The following is a 17066-nucleotide window of genomic DNA, read 5'->3' as shown; positions in this document are numbered from 1 at the left end:
GATGCTCAAGATTCTTGAAATGTAAAGGAGTTATTGGGTCTCAATATTACACTGAAATAATGTCATTATACCACATATAACATCTGCAATAGAAAGTTTTGCTTTATTTAGTCATGATTTCTCTACTTTACTACTCTAGTGTTCTCTGTCACTGTGCCTGATGGAAAATACATATTAATGGGAAGATTCTGCGATTTGCATCTCAGTCTTTTGCAGATCGACATGGTATGCACACTGTTTTTCCTTTGTGAAGGAGGCTGGTTTCAGATTTAGAGAGCGACTTAGAGCGCCGTTATGTGTGTGATGCGCTGAAGGTCTCTCGGTTTGGGGAAGTTTGCCTCAGATGAATAAATCATGAGAAAAGCGAGTCAGACAGAAGTGATAAAGACTGAGGAGGACTGTAGAGCTTGTGATGAGTGAGGATCATTGTGCCGGCATGGAGTGGCTGGGTCTTTCCTCTCTACAGCTATGGGATGGCGTGCATAAGATAAAGAGAACGGTTAAATAGGCATCAGCATAATGAGCGCATTCTTTCTCTCCAGCAGTGCTCCCGGGCTCTTATTGCACTGAGACACCTCTTAAATCATCAAGTCCCTGTTTGAAATGCAAAAGAGCCCTCCCACGAGTATCGGACAGAGCAGACAGAGCTGGGTGGGTGCAATCAATGCAGCTCAGGAAGGAACGTCAAACAAGCAATAAAGCCAAAAGATCACTGGCTGATCATGTAATTAATCAACACATTCTTTCATGCACAGGCTGTAGAGAGCAAGACTCTCTGTGCTCTGTAGTAAATATGAATCGATGGATCATATGAATTAATGCAAACTATATGTATGTGCCTTAATGAGCATATTACAGTAATTATGAATATGCATATAGATCAAAGCCTGTATGTCTGTCTGTCTGTGTGCATGTAAAAGTGAATGACAGAGTGTTTAAGAACGCTCTTCTACTGGTTTGAAATCAGTCCTGAGTGCAGAACTGCCAGTTCATTATTAATGATGCTCATACTGAGTGTTCCATCTCTCCCTGCAGGGGGTCCACTCTTACACTTCACACACACAGTGTGTGCAGATGGTGGGGATGTAGAGCTGCTCACACACACACACACACACACACACACACACAGATATATATTCACACCGCAACAAAACGTCTGTTCAGATGCCCTGCTATTGTGAAACCATTGGTGCTAGATAAGTCCTTGTATGTGCAACATATGAGAACAAAGTTTAGATTTTATCCCATACTTATTTAAAACCATGAATTAGTGTAGCATCACCTGTGACTTTTCTGACATTTTTCTGTATCTTGTGTTTGTGTGTATTCTGCAGGTTTTCACTGAAGTCCTGGGACCTTGCTTTCCAAAGGAAATGATTCCGCATGAACCAAATGCACAGCTCTTTCATGGCAGACGTGCGTTCTGTTGCTTTCGACTGAGATCTGCGTCCACCTGGCCCTAAACAGAGGAGAAAAGCTCCTGCCGCCTCTGCTCTACTCTCTACCCCCACCCCAATCCCCTCCAACAGCCGACCAGAGCTGTTTGTCAGAGAGACAAACAGAAAGAACAAGAGAAAGGGACTGAGGGAAAGATCCAGAGAGAGAGAGAGAGAGAGAGATCAACAGGGAGAGTCCAGCAGCCACAAGCAACATGAAATCGAACCAGGAAAGGAGCAACGAGTGCCTGCCCCCAAAGAAGCGTGAGATTCCAGCGAGCACCCTGCCCTCCGATGATAGGCCCGTGATGATGGCGCCAGCCACGGAAAGCCAGCACACAGAAAACCTGGCATGGCTGGCCAGCGTGGCCAGCGGGCAGGAAAGTGGCAGTCATCGCACCAGGACTCCTGCAGAGTCCGACGGCCCTCAGTACAAACCACTGGTCGAGTGCTCTTCTCAGTCCACAAGAAGTGCGACCGCAGTGACTACCGTCCCCGCCGTGTACACGTCCCCCATCTCTCAGCATGGGAGCACCATCCAGTACACACCTGTACCCCCCAACCTGCACTTCATCAGCCCCCCTTATGCTGCACCGTATACTGGCTACGTCCCCCTGGTACCCCCTCCACCAGCCTCAGCCGCTGCCACGACCTCCTCCCAGAGACACACTGATGCCTACACCAGCGCCACCAACTCTCCTTCATCCAAATCTGAGCAGCATCACCACATCCTGGGCCGCCCTCCCGGGCCGTCCATGTTGGACAGCACCTCTTCACCCCACCCGACCCAGTACGTCCAAATCTCTGCCTCTCGGACTATCCCCTCACCCCACGGCCACCTCCCCCTCCACCTGCACCCTCCGCACGCTCAGGTCGTGCTGCAGTACACTGATGCACCAGCTCCCAAAAAGGAGGAACTTAGACCCAGAGAGGTGCTAAATGGTGAACTGGACAAAGGCCAGCGAATTAGCTTATCTGAGTCCAGTGCAGGAAAGCAGAGCAAGGGAGGCTCTTCCAGCCAACAGCACCATATCCACCAGCAGCAGCACCACTATGAGGCCCGGCATGTGGTGCTACCGGCTGAATATGCACAGGACAGTAGCTCCGGCTTGCGGACCTCAATAGTGTTATTGCCCAACAGTCACACCTCGAGCAGTGCTGATCCAGGGGGCACTCTAGACAAACTGCCTCCTCCCTCTACACATGAAAAAGGAGGGATTTGTGCAGGAAAGCCTGTAACTCGTACCCCCTCCAATTCATTGTCCAGCACCTCTCTTCCCTTTCCACCCCCACCTTTGTCTGTGGAGAGTCTAAAGGCAGCAGTCACCACGTTATCTCCTCACACAGTGATCCAGACCACACACAACGCTACCGAGCCGCTGTCCTTGGGCCTCACTTCCGCCAACTTCTACCCTGCTCATCAGCCCATTATAGGTTACATTGCAGGCACAGGGCAGCAACCGCCTCTCAGCTACCACAACCTGCCCCCGCACCTGGTAATCCCTGGGGCTCAGCCGGTCATCATCCCTGTAAGTAGTGCAGAGGCAACTGCCACCTCCACAGCCGCAGCCACAGCCTTTCCCACAGCACTGCCCCATGCATTTGTCACCTCCACAGCCCCAAAAGGTGAAACCTTTGAATCCCTGGCCTCCTACCCCCACCCCGCTGGAGCTGTGGTTCAGGCCCAGCTGCACCTGCCCATGGTCCCTGCCCCTGCCAGCCTGCTGGCCACTCCACCTCCACCCTCAGCCCCCTCGCTGCCCCCTTACTTCATCAAGGGCTCCATCATCCAGCTTGCGGACGGAGAGCTGAAGCGAGTGGAGGACCTAAAGACAGAAGACTTCATCCAGAGCGCCGAAATCAGCAGTGAGCTGAAGATCGACTCCAGCACTGTAGAACGCATCGACAGCAGCCATACACCCAACTATGCTATCATTCAGTTTGCTGTGGGAGAACATCGCTCACAGGTGGGATATGCAGTGCTGTATTCACAATCCTTTTTTGAACCTACTGTTACAACAGAGAATAAATTGTAATTTTTTGTAAAATATCTGCCTTTTTTTGAATTTGACAATTTTAAATGGTTAGTTATATCATCACCTTTATTAGTTTCATTTCATGTGTTTGCAGTTATTTGTTGTGCTTTCTGATGTCGGCTATAAGAGGATGAGATCCTCTTTTGAATATTATTTTCTGTTATATTCTTCTTGTTCTATAGGAATTGTTTTTCTTTGCCACACGTGTTCACACTATGCTTTCTTAATAACTTAATTTAGAGAGCTGGGGTGGCTACACAATGTGAATGCTGAGCACTGAACTGAGAAACACTGCTGTAGATGTAGATTTCTCACAGTTTGGTCAAGCGTATGGTATTCATTCTGATTATCATGCGTTGGAGGTGTGAATGCTTTCTGCTGCTAGTTTACAAGTTCTCTTACATTCATGCTGGAGAAAGGAAGTGTTCTGGACGTCAGCTATATCGGTCCCCTGCCTTCGCCACAGTCAGTTCTTCCGCCTGTTACCGTATGCTGCCCTTGTTTGGTGCTGTTTGTGTGGGATACGAAGGCAGAATTGAGTCATTCCCTCAGTTCAGCTCCCTTCTGTTCTGAAGTGAGGGGGCTGTATGAAAAATCTGTTTCATTTGTCTGTGAATTGAGATTGGGCCACCCACTCAAACTGCAAGTCTGAAGTCTGTCACACACACTCACATGCACACTCACTCACATGCACACACACACATTCAGCAGTGAGACTCAGGACTGAATATGACATCTTTTTATCAAAGCAGTTAACTCACCTCATTTTGCCTTGTGTGTAAACAACATTAAGTGTGTTTTATGTTTTCCCTTTTTTTCTTCTCTCTTTCTGTGTCTTATTTCCTGTCTCAGGTCAGTGTGGAGGTGCTAGTGGAGTACCCTTTCTTCGTCTTTGGCCAGGGGTGGTCATCCTGTTGTCCGGAGCGTACCACCCAGCTGCTGGAGCTGCCGTGCGCTAAGCTGTCGGTGGGCGACGTCTGCATCTCTTTGACCCTCAAGAACCTGAAGAACGGCTCTCTGAAGAAGAGCCAAGGGCAGATCCCAGACACAGCAGGCCTTGGACCACCCCTCAAACCACCTAAGCCACCTTCAGGTGGGGCGCGAGGTGGGGTGCGGCACAAAGAGCAGGAGAACGGACTGGGGCAGCGTGGTGTTCAGGGAGGGCCGGGCACTCAGGCCAGCACAGAGAACGGAGAACTGAGAATTGGGGAGAGGGGAACGTGCAAAGCTCCTCAGCAGCCCTCAGAGGTGGAGTCCATCAGCAAACCGCCGGGCCGAAAAAGGAGGTGGTCGGCCCCTGAGGGCCGCAAAGTGGAGAAGCCAGAGGAGGAACCCCCTTTGACTCTTCCCAAGCCTTCTTTTATCCCTCAGGAGGTTAAAATCAGCATTGAAGGCAGATCAAATAATGGCAAGTGAAAAAGCCCATTGGACTGTCAGGTTGTGGTTCTGAATTGAATTGAATTGAATGAGACGAAAAGTCAATTACCCATCACAATGTTCGTCTTTCTTTTGTTTTGATCTTTGACTATTGTTTTTTTTTGTTTTTATATAATTTTAAATTTGATTTTGCTTATTTTGTTTTTCTATCCAGATTACTGTACCATAGGCTAAATTAACTCCGTATAGGCCTATACCTATCATCGTATGTGTAGTAATAACATTTTAATAGGTGCATTGAATATATACTGGCAATTGGTGCAGAGTTTTTATTTTATTGTTTCCCTTTTTTTGGCTGGTAAATCTGGGGCAGGTATAATGCAAGGTGAAGTTGTTGGAGGAGGGTTTATGTAGGACACCTGAGCACTGTATGATGCCCTCCAGGGTACAAAATATCTCACAACCTTTATAGCCCTACATCTGTTTGTCCTGTCATAACACGAGCGGGAGACGTTGAAGGACACCCACTGAAGTAGCACTAAATGGGGATGCCTTTGCACGTGTAGTGCATTAGTCCCTGCTCCATCCATATTTGATCGTGAGAGGATGGAGGTGGGAGGGTGGGGTCCGGTGTGGATGACATTGCTCAGGGAGGCAGGACGGAAATCACTCCTTCACTGGATGCGGGAGTTTACATGATGTCAGCCATCCTGCTCAAGCAGTCTCATCTGAGATTCAGACTTAAAACTAACGACAATCTGAAGCCCGTCGCAAAGAGATTAGAGGGATTTCGTAAGTGCAGTCAGTCAGGTCGGTAAAGATCGTGTTGGCGTTTATTTTAAGGAAGAGAAAGGCACCTGAATGTAAAGGAACAAACCTGGCTGGGGTTCATAATCCAGTCAGAGAGGTCAGAAGTCAGTCATGTTGAGAAGGTGAGAAGTGATTATATAGTAATCAAGCAGTGCCAGTTGTTCTTTAGAGAAAGAGGGAACTAAAGTAATAGGTTTATATACATATATTCAACTTTTTTGTTTTGTAGTTTGTAGTTTTGCTTCTTTTTCTTTTCTGCCTCAGTTGAAACCCACGTATCTGACCTGATAGGTAGCATTTTACTTTTTTTCTTTTTCTTGTTTTTTTTTTTTCCTTTCCTTTTTTGCAATGAATGTGTAAACCTTGCAATCAGGGGTCACTTTCAGTCATTTAGACAAAGAATGGGTTCTTGTCTATGTTATATACGTAAAAGGATGTCTCAAAAGGTTGCCTTTGATTTCAGTTATATGTGGAGGGACAATGAGATAGCTTTTTAGTTTTTTATATTATTAATATTTTTATTTTAATGAAAAAAGCTGATTATTATTTAAAAGAAAGTGAAAGCATGTCACCTGAGAAGGGAGGGACAGGTGGACAAAGCACTTTACGCACCTGTCACACTCACTGGCACCTCGATCTGTGAAAAGAGTGAATGTGAATGGTGCCGAAGAGCGACAGTGCAAAGGCAGAAAGGCAGAGAGAGAGAACTAGAGTTTGGAGTTTGGAGAAGGAAGCGCTGTGCTGCTCTGGTCTGTAAAGCTCTGCTTCCTCAGTAAACAGCGAGCTGGAAAGGCTAGAAAGGCTACAGCAGCGAGCGACACTTTAACACAGTGTAGCATGGGCGTAGCTCATGAACCAACTGCCATTTTAATCATGGAAATTCATGCGTGGAAGTGCGAGCACAGGCAGGAGAAGGGCTTTAGAGGTAATGAGACTGTCCAAATATGCCATGAAGAGAGAAAGAGAGAGAGTGAGAGAGAGAGAGAGAGAGTGAGAAACTCTTGACACAGACATTTTCGTGAGGTTTAAGGGTGTCCAATAGATCTCTTTGTTTTTAATGTACGTATTTACATGTGCATGCATATCTGCATGCGCACACACAGACACACATAAGCACATATTTACTTCTCACTCATGTCCTGATATGTGTCTTTTGTTTATTAACATGTGTAGAACTGGATATCGTCACAGCTGGAACTAAACCTTGCATCTTTAAAATGTGATTTTACAGGAAATGGAATAAAATAAATTCACAGTTTTGAATAGAAGTCAATGGATCGAGATTTCCTAATCATGCATTTTGGCACAGTACAAACACCCATCACAATATTACCCATTTACAAAAATTTGATATAAATATTAAAAAAAGAACAAAAAAAAAGTCAGAATTTAAGTTTCAAGGTTTTGTTCTTACAATGCTGTGATGATAAACCAGAGGTGTCTTGTCTTGCATGGCTGCAGGTTTTCATTCCAGCCAAGTAGATGAGTTGATTAAAGACTGACCAACTGATAAAACAAGTGGATTTAGGAAAGCTGCTAATTGTTTAAAATGAAAACCTTAAGCCACAACGAGCCTTTTGCGGACACCTCTATGACATAAAATCTCCCAAGACTTTCAATATGTCTGTGTGTGTGTACGTGCATATGTGTTTGTACATGTTTATTGTATATGTATGTGTGTATGGTTAAATGTGTGAGGTGTGAGAGTTCTATGTGTATGTGCGTCTGTATAGGTATATATATAAAATCTCATATATATATATATATATATATATATATTTGTCCAGTGTTTCTGTTTAAAGTTCTACTTAAGAGAATCTTGCCGTTTGCACATCTGGAGAGGTAGTAACATGACGTTTTTTGTTGTTTTGTTTTCAGCCACTGTCTGGAAACCCATTTTACTAAAATGTAGCAGCAGTTACTCAACACGTTCGCTCGGTTTGCTAGTCTGACGTGGCTTCCTTTGTACTCCTTTGCTTACTTAACTCACACGCACACACACCTACACGTTTTCAGACACTTGAGAGGACTGTCTAATACACACAAACACACACACATGCACAGAAACACCTCAAAGTGGGTAGAAAGGCGCCACTAAAGCCAGCATATGTGGTTGAGCTCTCTGGTTAGCGGCTTTGTTCAGGTGTATTTGAACGGGTGACATAGCAAAGGTGGGCGATGATGATGACGATGACGATGGCGATGGATGGATGAATGGAGGAATGTAACAGACCGATGGATGAATGGATGGATGAATGAATAATCAATTGGATGCTTGCATGGATGGCCTGTGATGGATGGTGGCGGGTGGATGGATGCACCCCATATTCAATTTGGAAAATGCTTTATTTTTTTATAATAAAAACAGGGTTTCTCAGATCATCACGACCGTGCATTTTCTTTTCCGACATTTCATTTCGTACTCTCTTCGAAGAGTGGGTGTGTTTGTGCTGTGTGTGTACAGTGTGTGTGTACAGTGTGTGTGGGTGTGTTTTTAGAAGGTAGAGCGTTCTGAGGCAGATGCAGCTGATGTGATTTAATGAAATCTTAGCTTTGGGCCAAAATATAGACTTTTATTAGTTTGTTTTCACCCATCTCACTGAAGCATTGCTCAATCAGCTGCTTATCTTTTAGCCTACATTTCCTCAATACCTCTCTGTGTGCTGTTTCTTTTCTATCTATCTTTTCTCAGCCTTTTTCTTTAACAGCTTCTCTCATTTCTGACTGCATAGTTTCACTACAGGTATAAAAATATATATAAGAAGCATTCCAAATAAGGACATAGCAATAACCCTAGTCTCCAGTATTCAAACCAAAAGGAAAAAAAAGCTGAATATTGATGGCAGAAGCTCTGCTTACTCTTACTCTTAAGTTGTTGCAGTTTGCACGGCCAGCCCGTTGTATCTTCAGGGAGAAACGTACAGCGAATATATCTATATATATATATGCAGTGACAGTGTCTGTCCCTCTCAGAACCCAGCCAGCCAGCTCAACCCTCTACTGCTAGTGACCTCTAGACCCTGTTCAGGTACACCCATGCAAAACCAGTTACGCCTCGCGCCTGTTTACCTGCCACAACCGCCAGCTACCTTCTTATGGCTCGGCCTTTATGTGCAACTGCCTTCCCCTCACCCTTCCTCAGCACATTGTCTTTTACTCTCTTTCATCCTCTCTCTCTCTCTCTCTCTCTCCCTTCCTCATTCTCTTTCTCTCTTTCTTTCTCTATCATTTACATTGTAGAGCCATAGATCCCAGTCAGTATTTACATTACTATACTATTACTATATCCTAGTTTGATTGTAATGTGTGAATCCTTCACTGTGTTTTAGATAATTATGGAACAAAAGGAAATTTAGACATGGATGGAAGAACAGATGCACGCTTTACTGTATAATCCCTTATACATACAGTCACTCATCACTTTTTTATTGGCTAGGAAGGTTACCGGCACCAGCAGAGCAGTAAAGACCATATGTTTTTGTCTGTGAGTGTGTGTTAATGGAAATTTATATATGTATATAAATTATATATTATATATATATATATATATATGTGTGTGTGTGGTTGTGTGTGTGTATATGTCTGTGCGTTTAGGTTGTAATGTATGGTATGACTGACACAAATTTTCATTAGTAGCCAACAGTGGTGGCCAATCCAGGTCTTGAAAGTTAAAATCTACCCCAGGATTTTGTTCCAACCGCCTAGATTCACCACCTATGGTAGCCACAGCCACCAACAGTATACAGAGAACAGATGTATCATACATTACCTGATATAATATGTATTATAAGAAGTTGGTAGCCGAGCTGAAATCAGATTAGCTCTATGTCATTCAGAATTCTATTATTTGCACACTTAATAATTCTTGACATTATAGTAGTTTTAGCTGTAGTCTCTTCATATTGTTTCCATTTACAGTTGTTTTGCTTTTAGGACACAATTAATGTTTTATTTCTTAGAACATAATTAATGTACATTGTTTTATTTTTTGCATAAAAGAATTCCATAGTACTTGAATGTTACGCAGTGACTGATCAGTGTTCACTCTTATTGGCTGAAATGTTAAAAGTGATTATTATCTTTAAACAAAGTGACCCAGTGCTCCAAGATCCTCATCAATCAGAGAAGTGAGTGGAACTACGCTACTGTTTAAAAGGTTGCAATCACTGTTTAATAATAATAATAAAAAAACAGAGAATAATATAATGATTAATACACACAGCCAATATAAATCGAATCAGTTGCAGATACGTGAACAAAACAATTCTGGTTCGTTTACCTGGCAAATCTATTGATTGATTGATTTGCAAGAGAAAAAAAATACACGTTTATATTATACTGTAGTGTTGATGTCAAGCAAAAACCTGGTATCTCAATCATGTTTCTCTTTTTGTCATAATGTGAATCTGTCAGTTTATCATCATATTACATCAAAATTTCATTATGAAATGGTCCAAAATGACAGAGAGTAAAATCTGTTTATATTGATGTCCTGTTAAGTTGTCATTTTGGAGACACAAGCTTTTTAAAATAAATTATACTATATAATATTAGTATGCTGTATTAATAAAGTGTGTATTGTAGTTAGAATAACAGAAATGTTCCCCAAAAACTTCAATTAAAATGACTTTTAACATTTTAACTATTAACATTTCATTATATAACATTTACAGAAAAAGAATGAGCAATGATAAACATAAGTGATTCCAAACTTTTAAACAGTAATGTACATTAAAATGACACTTTTCACTGAATATTACACAAATGTGAGCTTTCCTATCAAAATGATTCAATCTCTGATTTTCATGATCCTGTTAACGATCACAGTTACTAATTAAGTTGTGAATATTTTAAAAGGTCGTCCCTCCACCTCTTGAAGAAGCAAAATATTTAAAAAAAGTGCGCAGAGTACATGTAGCATTAGATCATAGTTAGTTTGTGGTTACGTGTGTGATGTGACTGTGATTGATTAATAAGTACTGTTTGCCTCTGTTTGCTTGTATTGGTTCACACACATACACAAACACACACACACACCAGGGAGTGTGTGTGAACTTCATTTCCCGTTAGAGAAGCTGACCCCTCTATTACATTGCGTTTGTCCAGTTTTGCACATTTCCTCTCTTCTTTCTCAACACGTTTCACCAGTTTGTTTGTTTTTTTGTGTTGTTTGTTGAGCCTGTCTGGAGACCATGGCTTCTTGATTAGTTTTTTTTTTGTTTTTTTTTTCACGTGATTGGCTTTAGTTCTGACGTCACAGATCTTTAGATCTTTCCTCGGGCTTTACTCAGGGATGAGGAGCGTGTCTGAATGAGCACGCGTGTCTGTTTTAGTGTGCTTAGATACTCTCTTGTGAGTGAGTGTGAACATAAGTGTGAATTAATGAATGTGAGTGTGTGTGTGAGTGTGTTTAAACTGCTGTAAGCAGAAGCAGTCATTTCATTGCCCCAGTGCTTAGGCCGCCCCTCGTAAGGCCTTCCTGACCCTCTCTGTTGTCTGCGTATTACTGCTTATGTGTCTTAGACTGTATTTAAGTCGTGAGTGTGTGTGTGTGTATGTGTGTGAGAGTGTATATGTTAGTCTTTCTGGTGGTGTTGCTTTCTCGTCGTCTGTGACATCATAAACCCTGATCCTCACCTGTTTTCGAGTGATCCAGACTGAGAAACGCATCAGAAAAGAGGAAAAAATAAAACCTCATTAAAGTGGGGACCACTTTTTGTAAAAAAAAAATAAACAGAAAATAAAATGCACATTTTTTTGTCATTTATAGAGTAGACTTTATAAGATACTGTTTCAGCACTTTCTAATCCGGAGAAAAGGCTTTGGTCGCGGTGCCAAGTGTCTTTTATTCAGGAGTAACATTCAATTCAGTAGAGAACGTCAGGGAGAGAAACAGAGTGAGGAAGAAAGACGGAGTGCGACGGAGTTTCTCTCCTCTTCGCGCGAGGCCTTGCCTCGCTTTCTGCTCGTTCCTGGGTCCAACGAGCCGAGAGGTCAGAGGCCAGACAGTCCGTCTCAAAGTTTGCTTGGTCCTGTAGGAACCAGAAACCGTGACTTTACGTTGCACACTTGCAGGTGTGCTCTGACACAGGTTTGATCTTCTTTGTTAGGTCACATGGGTTCTATGTCAAGGCGATGTGTTCTTTATGATCTTTTTATTTCTTTTTTTTTATAGTTATTTTTTATTTTTTTTTGCTTTGGTCTTCTGTGTAGCACTCTGATTTATGATTTTGTGGTAGGAGATGTGAGGAACGTGTTAAGCGAATGTGTGTGACGAATCTGATTGGCTCTGGGACACCACTGAGTTCCTTGTTTTACTGGTTTTGTTTTCCTGGCACAAAAATGACAAGAAAAGAATGTCAGCAGTTTTTAAATAATCAAAAGCATGTTTTTGTTTTTTCTTTCTTTTTGTTCTTTTATTCTTTTTTTGAAAGAGTTTTTTTTCTAGAAAATGTTTTTTTAGGAAGTTCTTTCTCAAATCATGTCAATACCTTCTTTTTCTTTTTCTTTTTTGTTTTAACTGAATTGAAAAATCAACCAGGAGTCCTCTGTTCAAATCTGACTGTTGTTTGACGTCTTGTCAATGTCCAAATCGCTGGATTCAATAATCTCAGGCTGAGAAACTTCAACAAGCCCACATTATCTTTTTTTTTTCTCTTGTTTGACCCTATACAGTGTGCGTGGGCTAGATTGATTGTTTGTTAATATCATGATGCTCTTATTCTTATTATTAATATGATGATGGTGGTGATGATTATTCAGCTGTGTTCATGCTGGATAGTAAAACCTTGTGCACTCCTTTGAGGATGTCAATGTTGCAGTAAGATCCCAGCCCAGCCCTGAATGAGCTGGTAAACTGACAAACACTCACTCAGAGAGAGGGGCCGTTCTGTTCTCTTTCCCACTCAGCCCTGCCTCCTAAGCCCTCTTACCCAGCTGTCTTAGGCTCGGCCAGACCAAGGAGAGAAAGACTAACCAACAAACAATCAGTCAGTCAATCAAAAAGAACGAAACCCTTTCTGCGAGAGACTTCTGAACCCCTGTTCTTTGGGACACTAAAGGGTTGCTTGTCCGTTTCAGGTCCGGCTACACACCCCTGCCTCGGTTAAGCACCGAGAACTGAAACCAAGGACTAGTTGATGATCACGGGCTTGGACCCAAGGACCACGTGCGACTTGTGTATAAAGCTGTTCTTCTCACACACCCAGTGTCATCCTCGTATATAACAACAACCTCTTGGTTGGTGTATGTATTTATCCTTCAGAAATTGAATTGTTTTACTCTGCTGTCAAGACAAATCTCTGACATCAAAAAAAAAAAGAAAATGACCGTTTTGTACCATTGAGTATGTTGCCAATGAATGCTCAATAAGACATTGATGTAAATCTGTATTTCACAAAAAAAGTTCCATCCTTTCTTGCCTCTAAAGTTCAAAGTCAGTAAGAGAAAATCTATACATATATATAATATGGTGAAATATTAATGACTGGAGGATGTACATTTGTCCCAAGAGTAAGAGAGGACAGGCCTTTAGAGGAGACTCCGGCCTACCTCAGCAAGCAGCTTTTTCCAGCTGAGGCCAGACACGCTCAGAAAAGCTCCACCTAGTGACCCTCCAGAGAAACGGCACCATCTGCTCATGACCTGAGGACTGAGAGGGAGGGTGTTTAGCTCTTTTTAAATGTGCACGCTTTTCCTGCCACGTCTAGTTCTTTTGATTCTTTTGGTAATCCCCCCTTTGGTTCCGAGATGCTGGGCAGTGAGTGAGAGGTTGCATAGGGGCAGAAGAAACCATTGGTCATTCCACAGGAAAGAGTGGTCTCTGAAGCTGTAGTAGTGTTATACAGGCTGGACACGGGTGCTGCAGGGTGGTGTTCTGGTGGTTGTTGTTAGTGTTGTTATTGCTGTTGTTGTCGCGAAGAGATTTAATGTCTTCCACTGGAAGGAGAATGGAGGCTGTTTGTAGTTTCTTTCAATTGCCATTTTAGGGGAGGAGTCGCCAAGGTGGAACCACCTGATGCGACGCAGGCTGCTGTCCTGAAGCAGACGGATGGATGGAAGGATGGATGAATAGATGAATGAACGGGTGAATGGATGGATGGAGGTGGCTGTACTTTTTAGAGAGAATCGTACGTGATGACATGGTTTCAGAGCTTTGCAGTTACTGGTCTTATTTTATGTAAGATACCAAGTCTAATAAGACTGTTAAATGTAAAATCAGCGAATGTCACGTCTGATCCCGAGACGGAGCGTTCTACGGGGTTGACACGGAGGATTCAGGCCAGTAGCGAGAAGCAGTTCTGGGAGATGGAGGAATGTTTTGCACCATATATGATTGCATAAAGGCCTAAGTAGGAACTTAACGTTGTGAAAGGAGATTATTTTTGTTTCATTTTGTTTCCATATGCGTGCAAACTCTGTAAGTTGTGTAAAATATTGTACTTGCACTAGCTTTTTTTAAAAATGGAAACTAATATAAAAATTCAAGAATTGAAATTCTATTTTCTAATTGTGGTGTGTCTATTTGTAGGATACACTCACGTCCATTTTCTTGGATTTTATGGTCCCTTTCTTTGATGGTGCTTGCCGGTTTTCTAGTTAGAACTTATTTCATTATTCTGAATAACAAAAAACAAGATTTGATTCAGGTTATGAACAAATTTGTTTAAAAAAAAAAAAAAAGAAATCGTCTGTATACCAGTACAAGTTTATTGTTTCAGTATACACGTACTAATAAAATTACAGTGCCAATAGCGAAATGTGGATTTTTTTGGAGTTTGTCAATGATATGTGTTCCTGGTGATATCAAACACAAGCACTGATGAGTGAAATCTCATTGTAAATACACTGACATGCCAAAAATAATAGAAGAAGTATTAATATTGTGTCCTACGAACTTATTAAAGCTAAAGAACACTGCATGTACCTGTTGGACATGGTAATATACTGTATATCCATCTGACAAATTCACAATGCCTTATGATGAAGAAACCGGCCAGTGTTCTGCCACACTCACAAGATAACACCTCACAACTTATGCAGGTGTGAGCGTTCGCAAGGTGTCCCCTGAGATAACACATTATGATCAATTAACTTGCTGCTGTCCAATGACTTCGGTCAGCAGGCCTATTAAAATTTCAACTACAGGGGTAGCAGTGGGATGTTCACCACTCTAAAAGAAAACTAAAAGAAACTGTTAAAAAAGGAAATTAATTTTAAACTGTAGAGTTGCTATGGCAACCAGAAGCGCTTTTTTCATTATCTGTGTGTTTTACTTACTGGTATTTTTCACGTATATATGTTCTGTAAGGGGTGTGACAACATACTCATCTCACGAGACGAGATACGATATTGGGTGAACGAGACAAGAACGATACGAGAAGTTTAAAATATTTTATTTTACTGAAACCCAGACAAACAAAACCTAAAACTGCAGGTGATTTTTTTTATATTTTGTAAGTAATCATCTTGTAATGGAGGCCAATCAGTTTTTATTCTGATTATGAATTATGTATAATTTATTAACCTTTGACCAAATGTCAGCACATTGCCTTCATGTGTGGGTTTTAAGTGTGAATTTAAACTGTGAAAGTGAGTTTATGTTCTTATGTCAGGTGGTAAGGAGTTCTAGAGTTAGGGAACAACATTTACTATATGTGTACTAAATAAGCTTATTTCAAACCACTGAAGACAAATAATTTCAGTATATTTGTTCTATATGTCTGGTCAGTACCAGTTAATCATTTTTGGTGAGTCGAAGGTTTTGTGGATATTCTTATAACATTTTTATGCATTTTTTATGGATTTTTATCCCTGTAACTGGAAAGGTTACGTGAGAAACGTTCTAATAACTTTGTGACAGAAGCAATTATTAATTCCCATGAGTTTTGAAACATTATTTCTGTAACGTTGCAGGGTAACCTTCCTGGAACCGTATTAAAACGTTCCTAAAGGTTCTTGTATAACATTCTCTGTTAGGTGGTGTTCAGTGCTTGCAGAATCTCTTTCTGTTTTCTGTGTATTTCCTGGTAATGCAACAAACACAGACTTGTTGCTAGGAGATCATGCCTACCCAAATGTGTCAGTAGGTGCGTTTTCCGTGCTCTGGGTTAGAAAAACAGTGGTGTAGCTCCCTGAGCTCCAGCTCTGTTTGGGCAGGTCCTGACAGAGGCGGTAATGGAGTGTGGGTGTGAGATGAGGTGGCTGTCTTGAGTATCAGCTTCCATTAGTAGCCGGCTCATTCATTTAAATAAGTGTCAACAAAAGGCATAATCAGATCTAATCACAGATACTGAAACCCACACGGCTCTGTGGAGAGCAGCTCTAACACAATTAGCACAGATTCACTCAGCACCTGCACAACTCAGCGCCTCTCTAAACACTAAACACTGCAACTTTAACCACAGCCCAGAGGCGCAAATGCAGCCCAGAGCTGCAGATGATGTAAAGGAAGTGTAATATAATAGCCCTTATCTATATAGTTCAGATATGTGTAGATATTAATGGAGTGAGGGATGCAGAAAACTAAATTTAGGTGTAATGCTTCATAATACATACACACACGATACGATATACATGATATAGATGGTTTTGTGAACGGCCCATCATAACTATTATTAACAGCAGCGGTAGTAGTCTTTCTAGCACAAACTGTAAATATATAAAAAATACATATGAAGTTCTAGGTCTAGGTTGAGCAACAGTATGTGCTGAAAGAATGAGGTCAGCTGACTACCTGAATATACTGAATATAGACCAGGTTATTCCATCAATGGATTTTTTCTTCCCTGATGACACGGGCGTATTCCAAGATGACAATGCCAGGATTCATTGGGCTGGAATTGTGAAAGAGGGATTCAGGCAGCGTGAGATCATCATTTTCACACATGGATTGTTCACCACAGAGTCCAGACCTTAACCTTGAGATTTTTTGGGATGTGCTGGAGAAGACTTTGAGCAGAGGTCAGACTCTACCATCATTAATGCTGCAAGATCTTGGTGAAAAATTAATGCAACACTGGATTAAAATAAATCTTGTGACATTGCAGAATCTTATCGAAACAATTCCACAGTGAAAGCGTGCAGCAATCAAAGCTAAAGGCGCTCCAACAAAATATTAGAGTGTGTGACCTTTTTTTTTATATATATATATATATATATATATATATATACATGAATTGTCCAGGGGTGGGTTGCTCAAAACGGTACTATAAAATAAGTATTCGTTTATAAAATAAAATCATATTGATCATTTTTATTGACAATTTTAATACCATTTTTCTAACTATTCTATAGGCAAGGCAATTCATTTATATAGCACCTTATATACACAACGGTTATTCAAAGTGCTTTACAAATTATATGTTCTTTATTATTACAATAATATAATAAGGGAATTATAATTTAA

At 41.6% G+C, this 17066-nt stretch overlaps 1 protein-coding gene across 2 annotated transcripts in view; it reads left to right on the top strand.

Moving 5' to 3' along the window:
• atxn1a (ataxin 1a) overlaps positions 1-7011 on the top strand; it is a 146653-nt gene extending 139642 nt beyond the window's left edge. For both annotated transcript variants that reach the window (XM_015605820.3, XM_049475354.1), the window contains 2 exons: positions 1335-3403; positions 4325-7011. In XM_015605820.3, coding sequence (XP_015461306.3) covers positions 1652-3403; positions 4325-4888 — 2316 coding nt within the window. In that variant the 5' untranslated portion in view covers positions 1335-1651 and the 3' untranslated portion in view covers positions 4889-7011. The remainder of the gene's footprint in view (positions 1-1334; positions 3404-4324) is intronic.
• The last annotated feature ends 10055 nt before the right edge of the window (positions 7012-17066 follow it).

The sequence above is a fragment of the Astyanax mexicanus genome, chromosome 3 (assembly GCF_023375975.1).
Source record: "Astyanax mexicanus isolate ESR-SI-001 chromosome 3, AstMex3_surface, whole genome shotgun sequence".
Lineage (NCBI taxonomy): Eukaryota > Metazoa > Chordata > Actinopteri > Characiformes > Acestrorhamphidae > Astyanax > Astyanax mexicanus.
The sequence above is the reverse complement of the archived record's forward strand: the minus strand, read 5'-3'. Positions and strand labels throughout refer to the sequence as shown.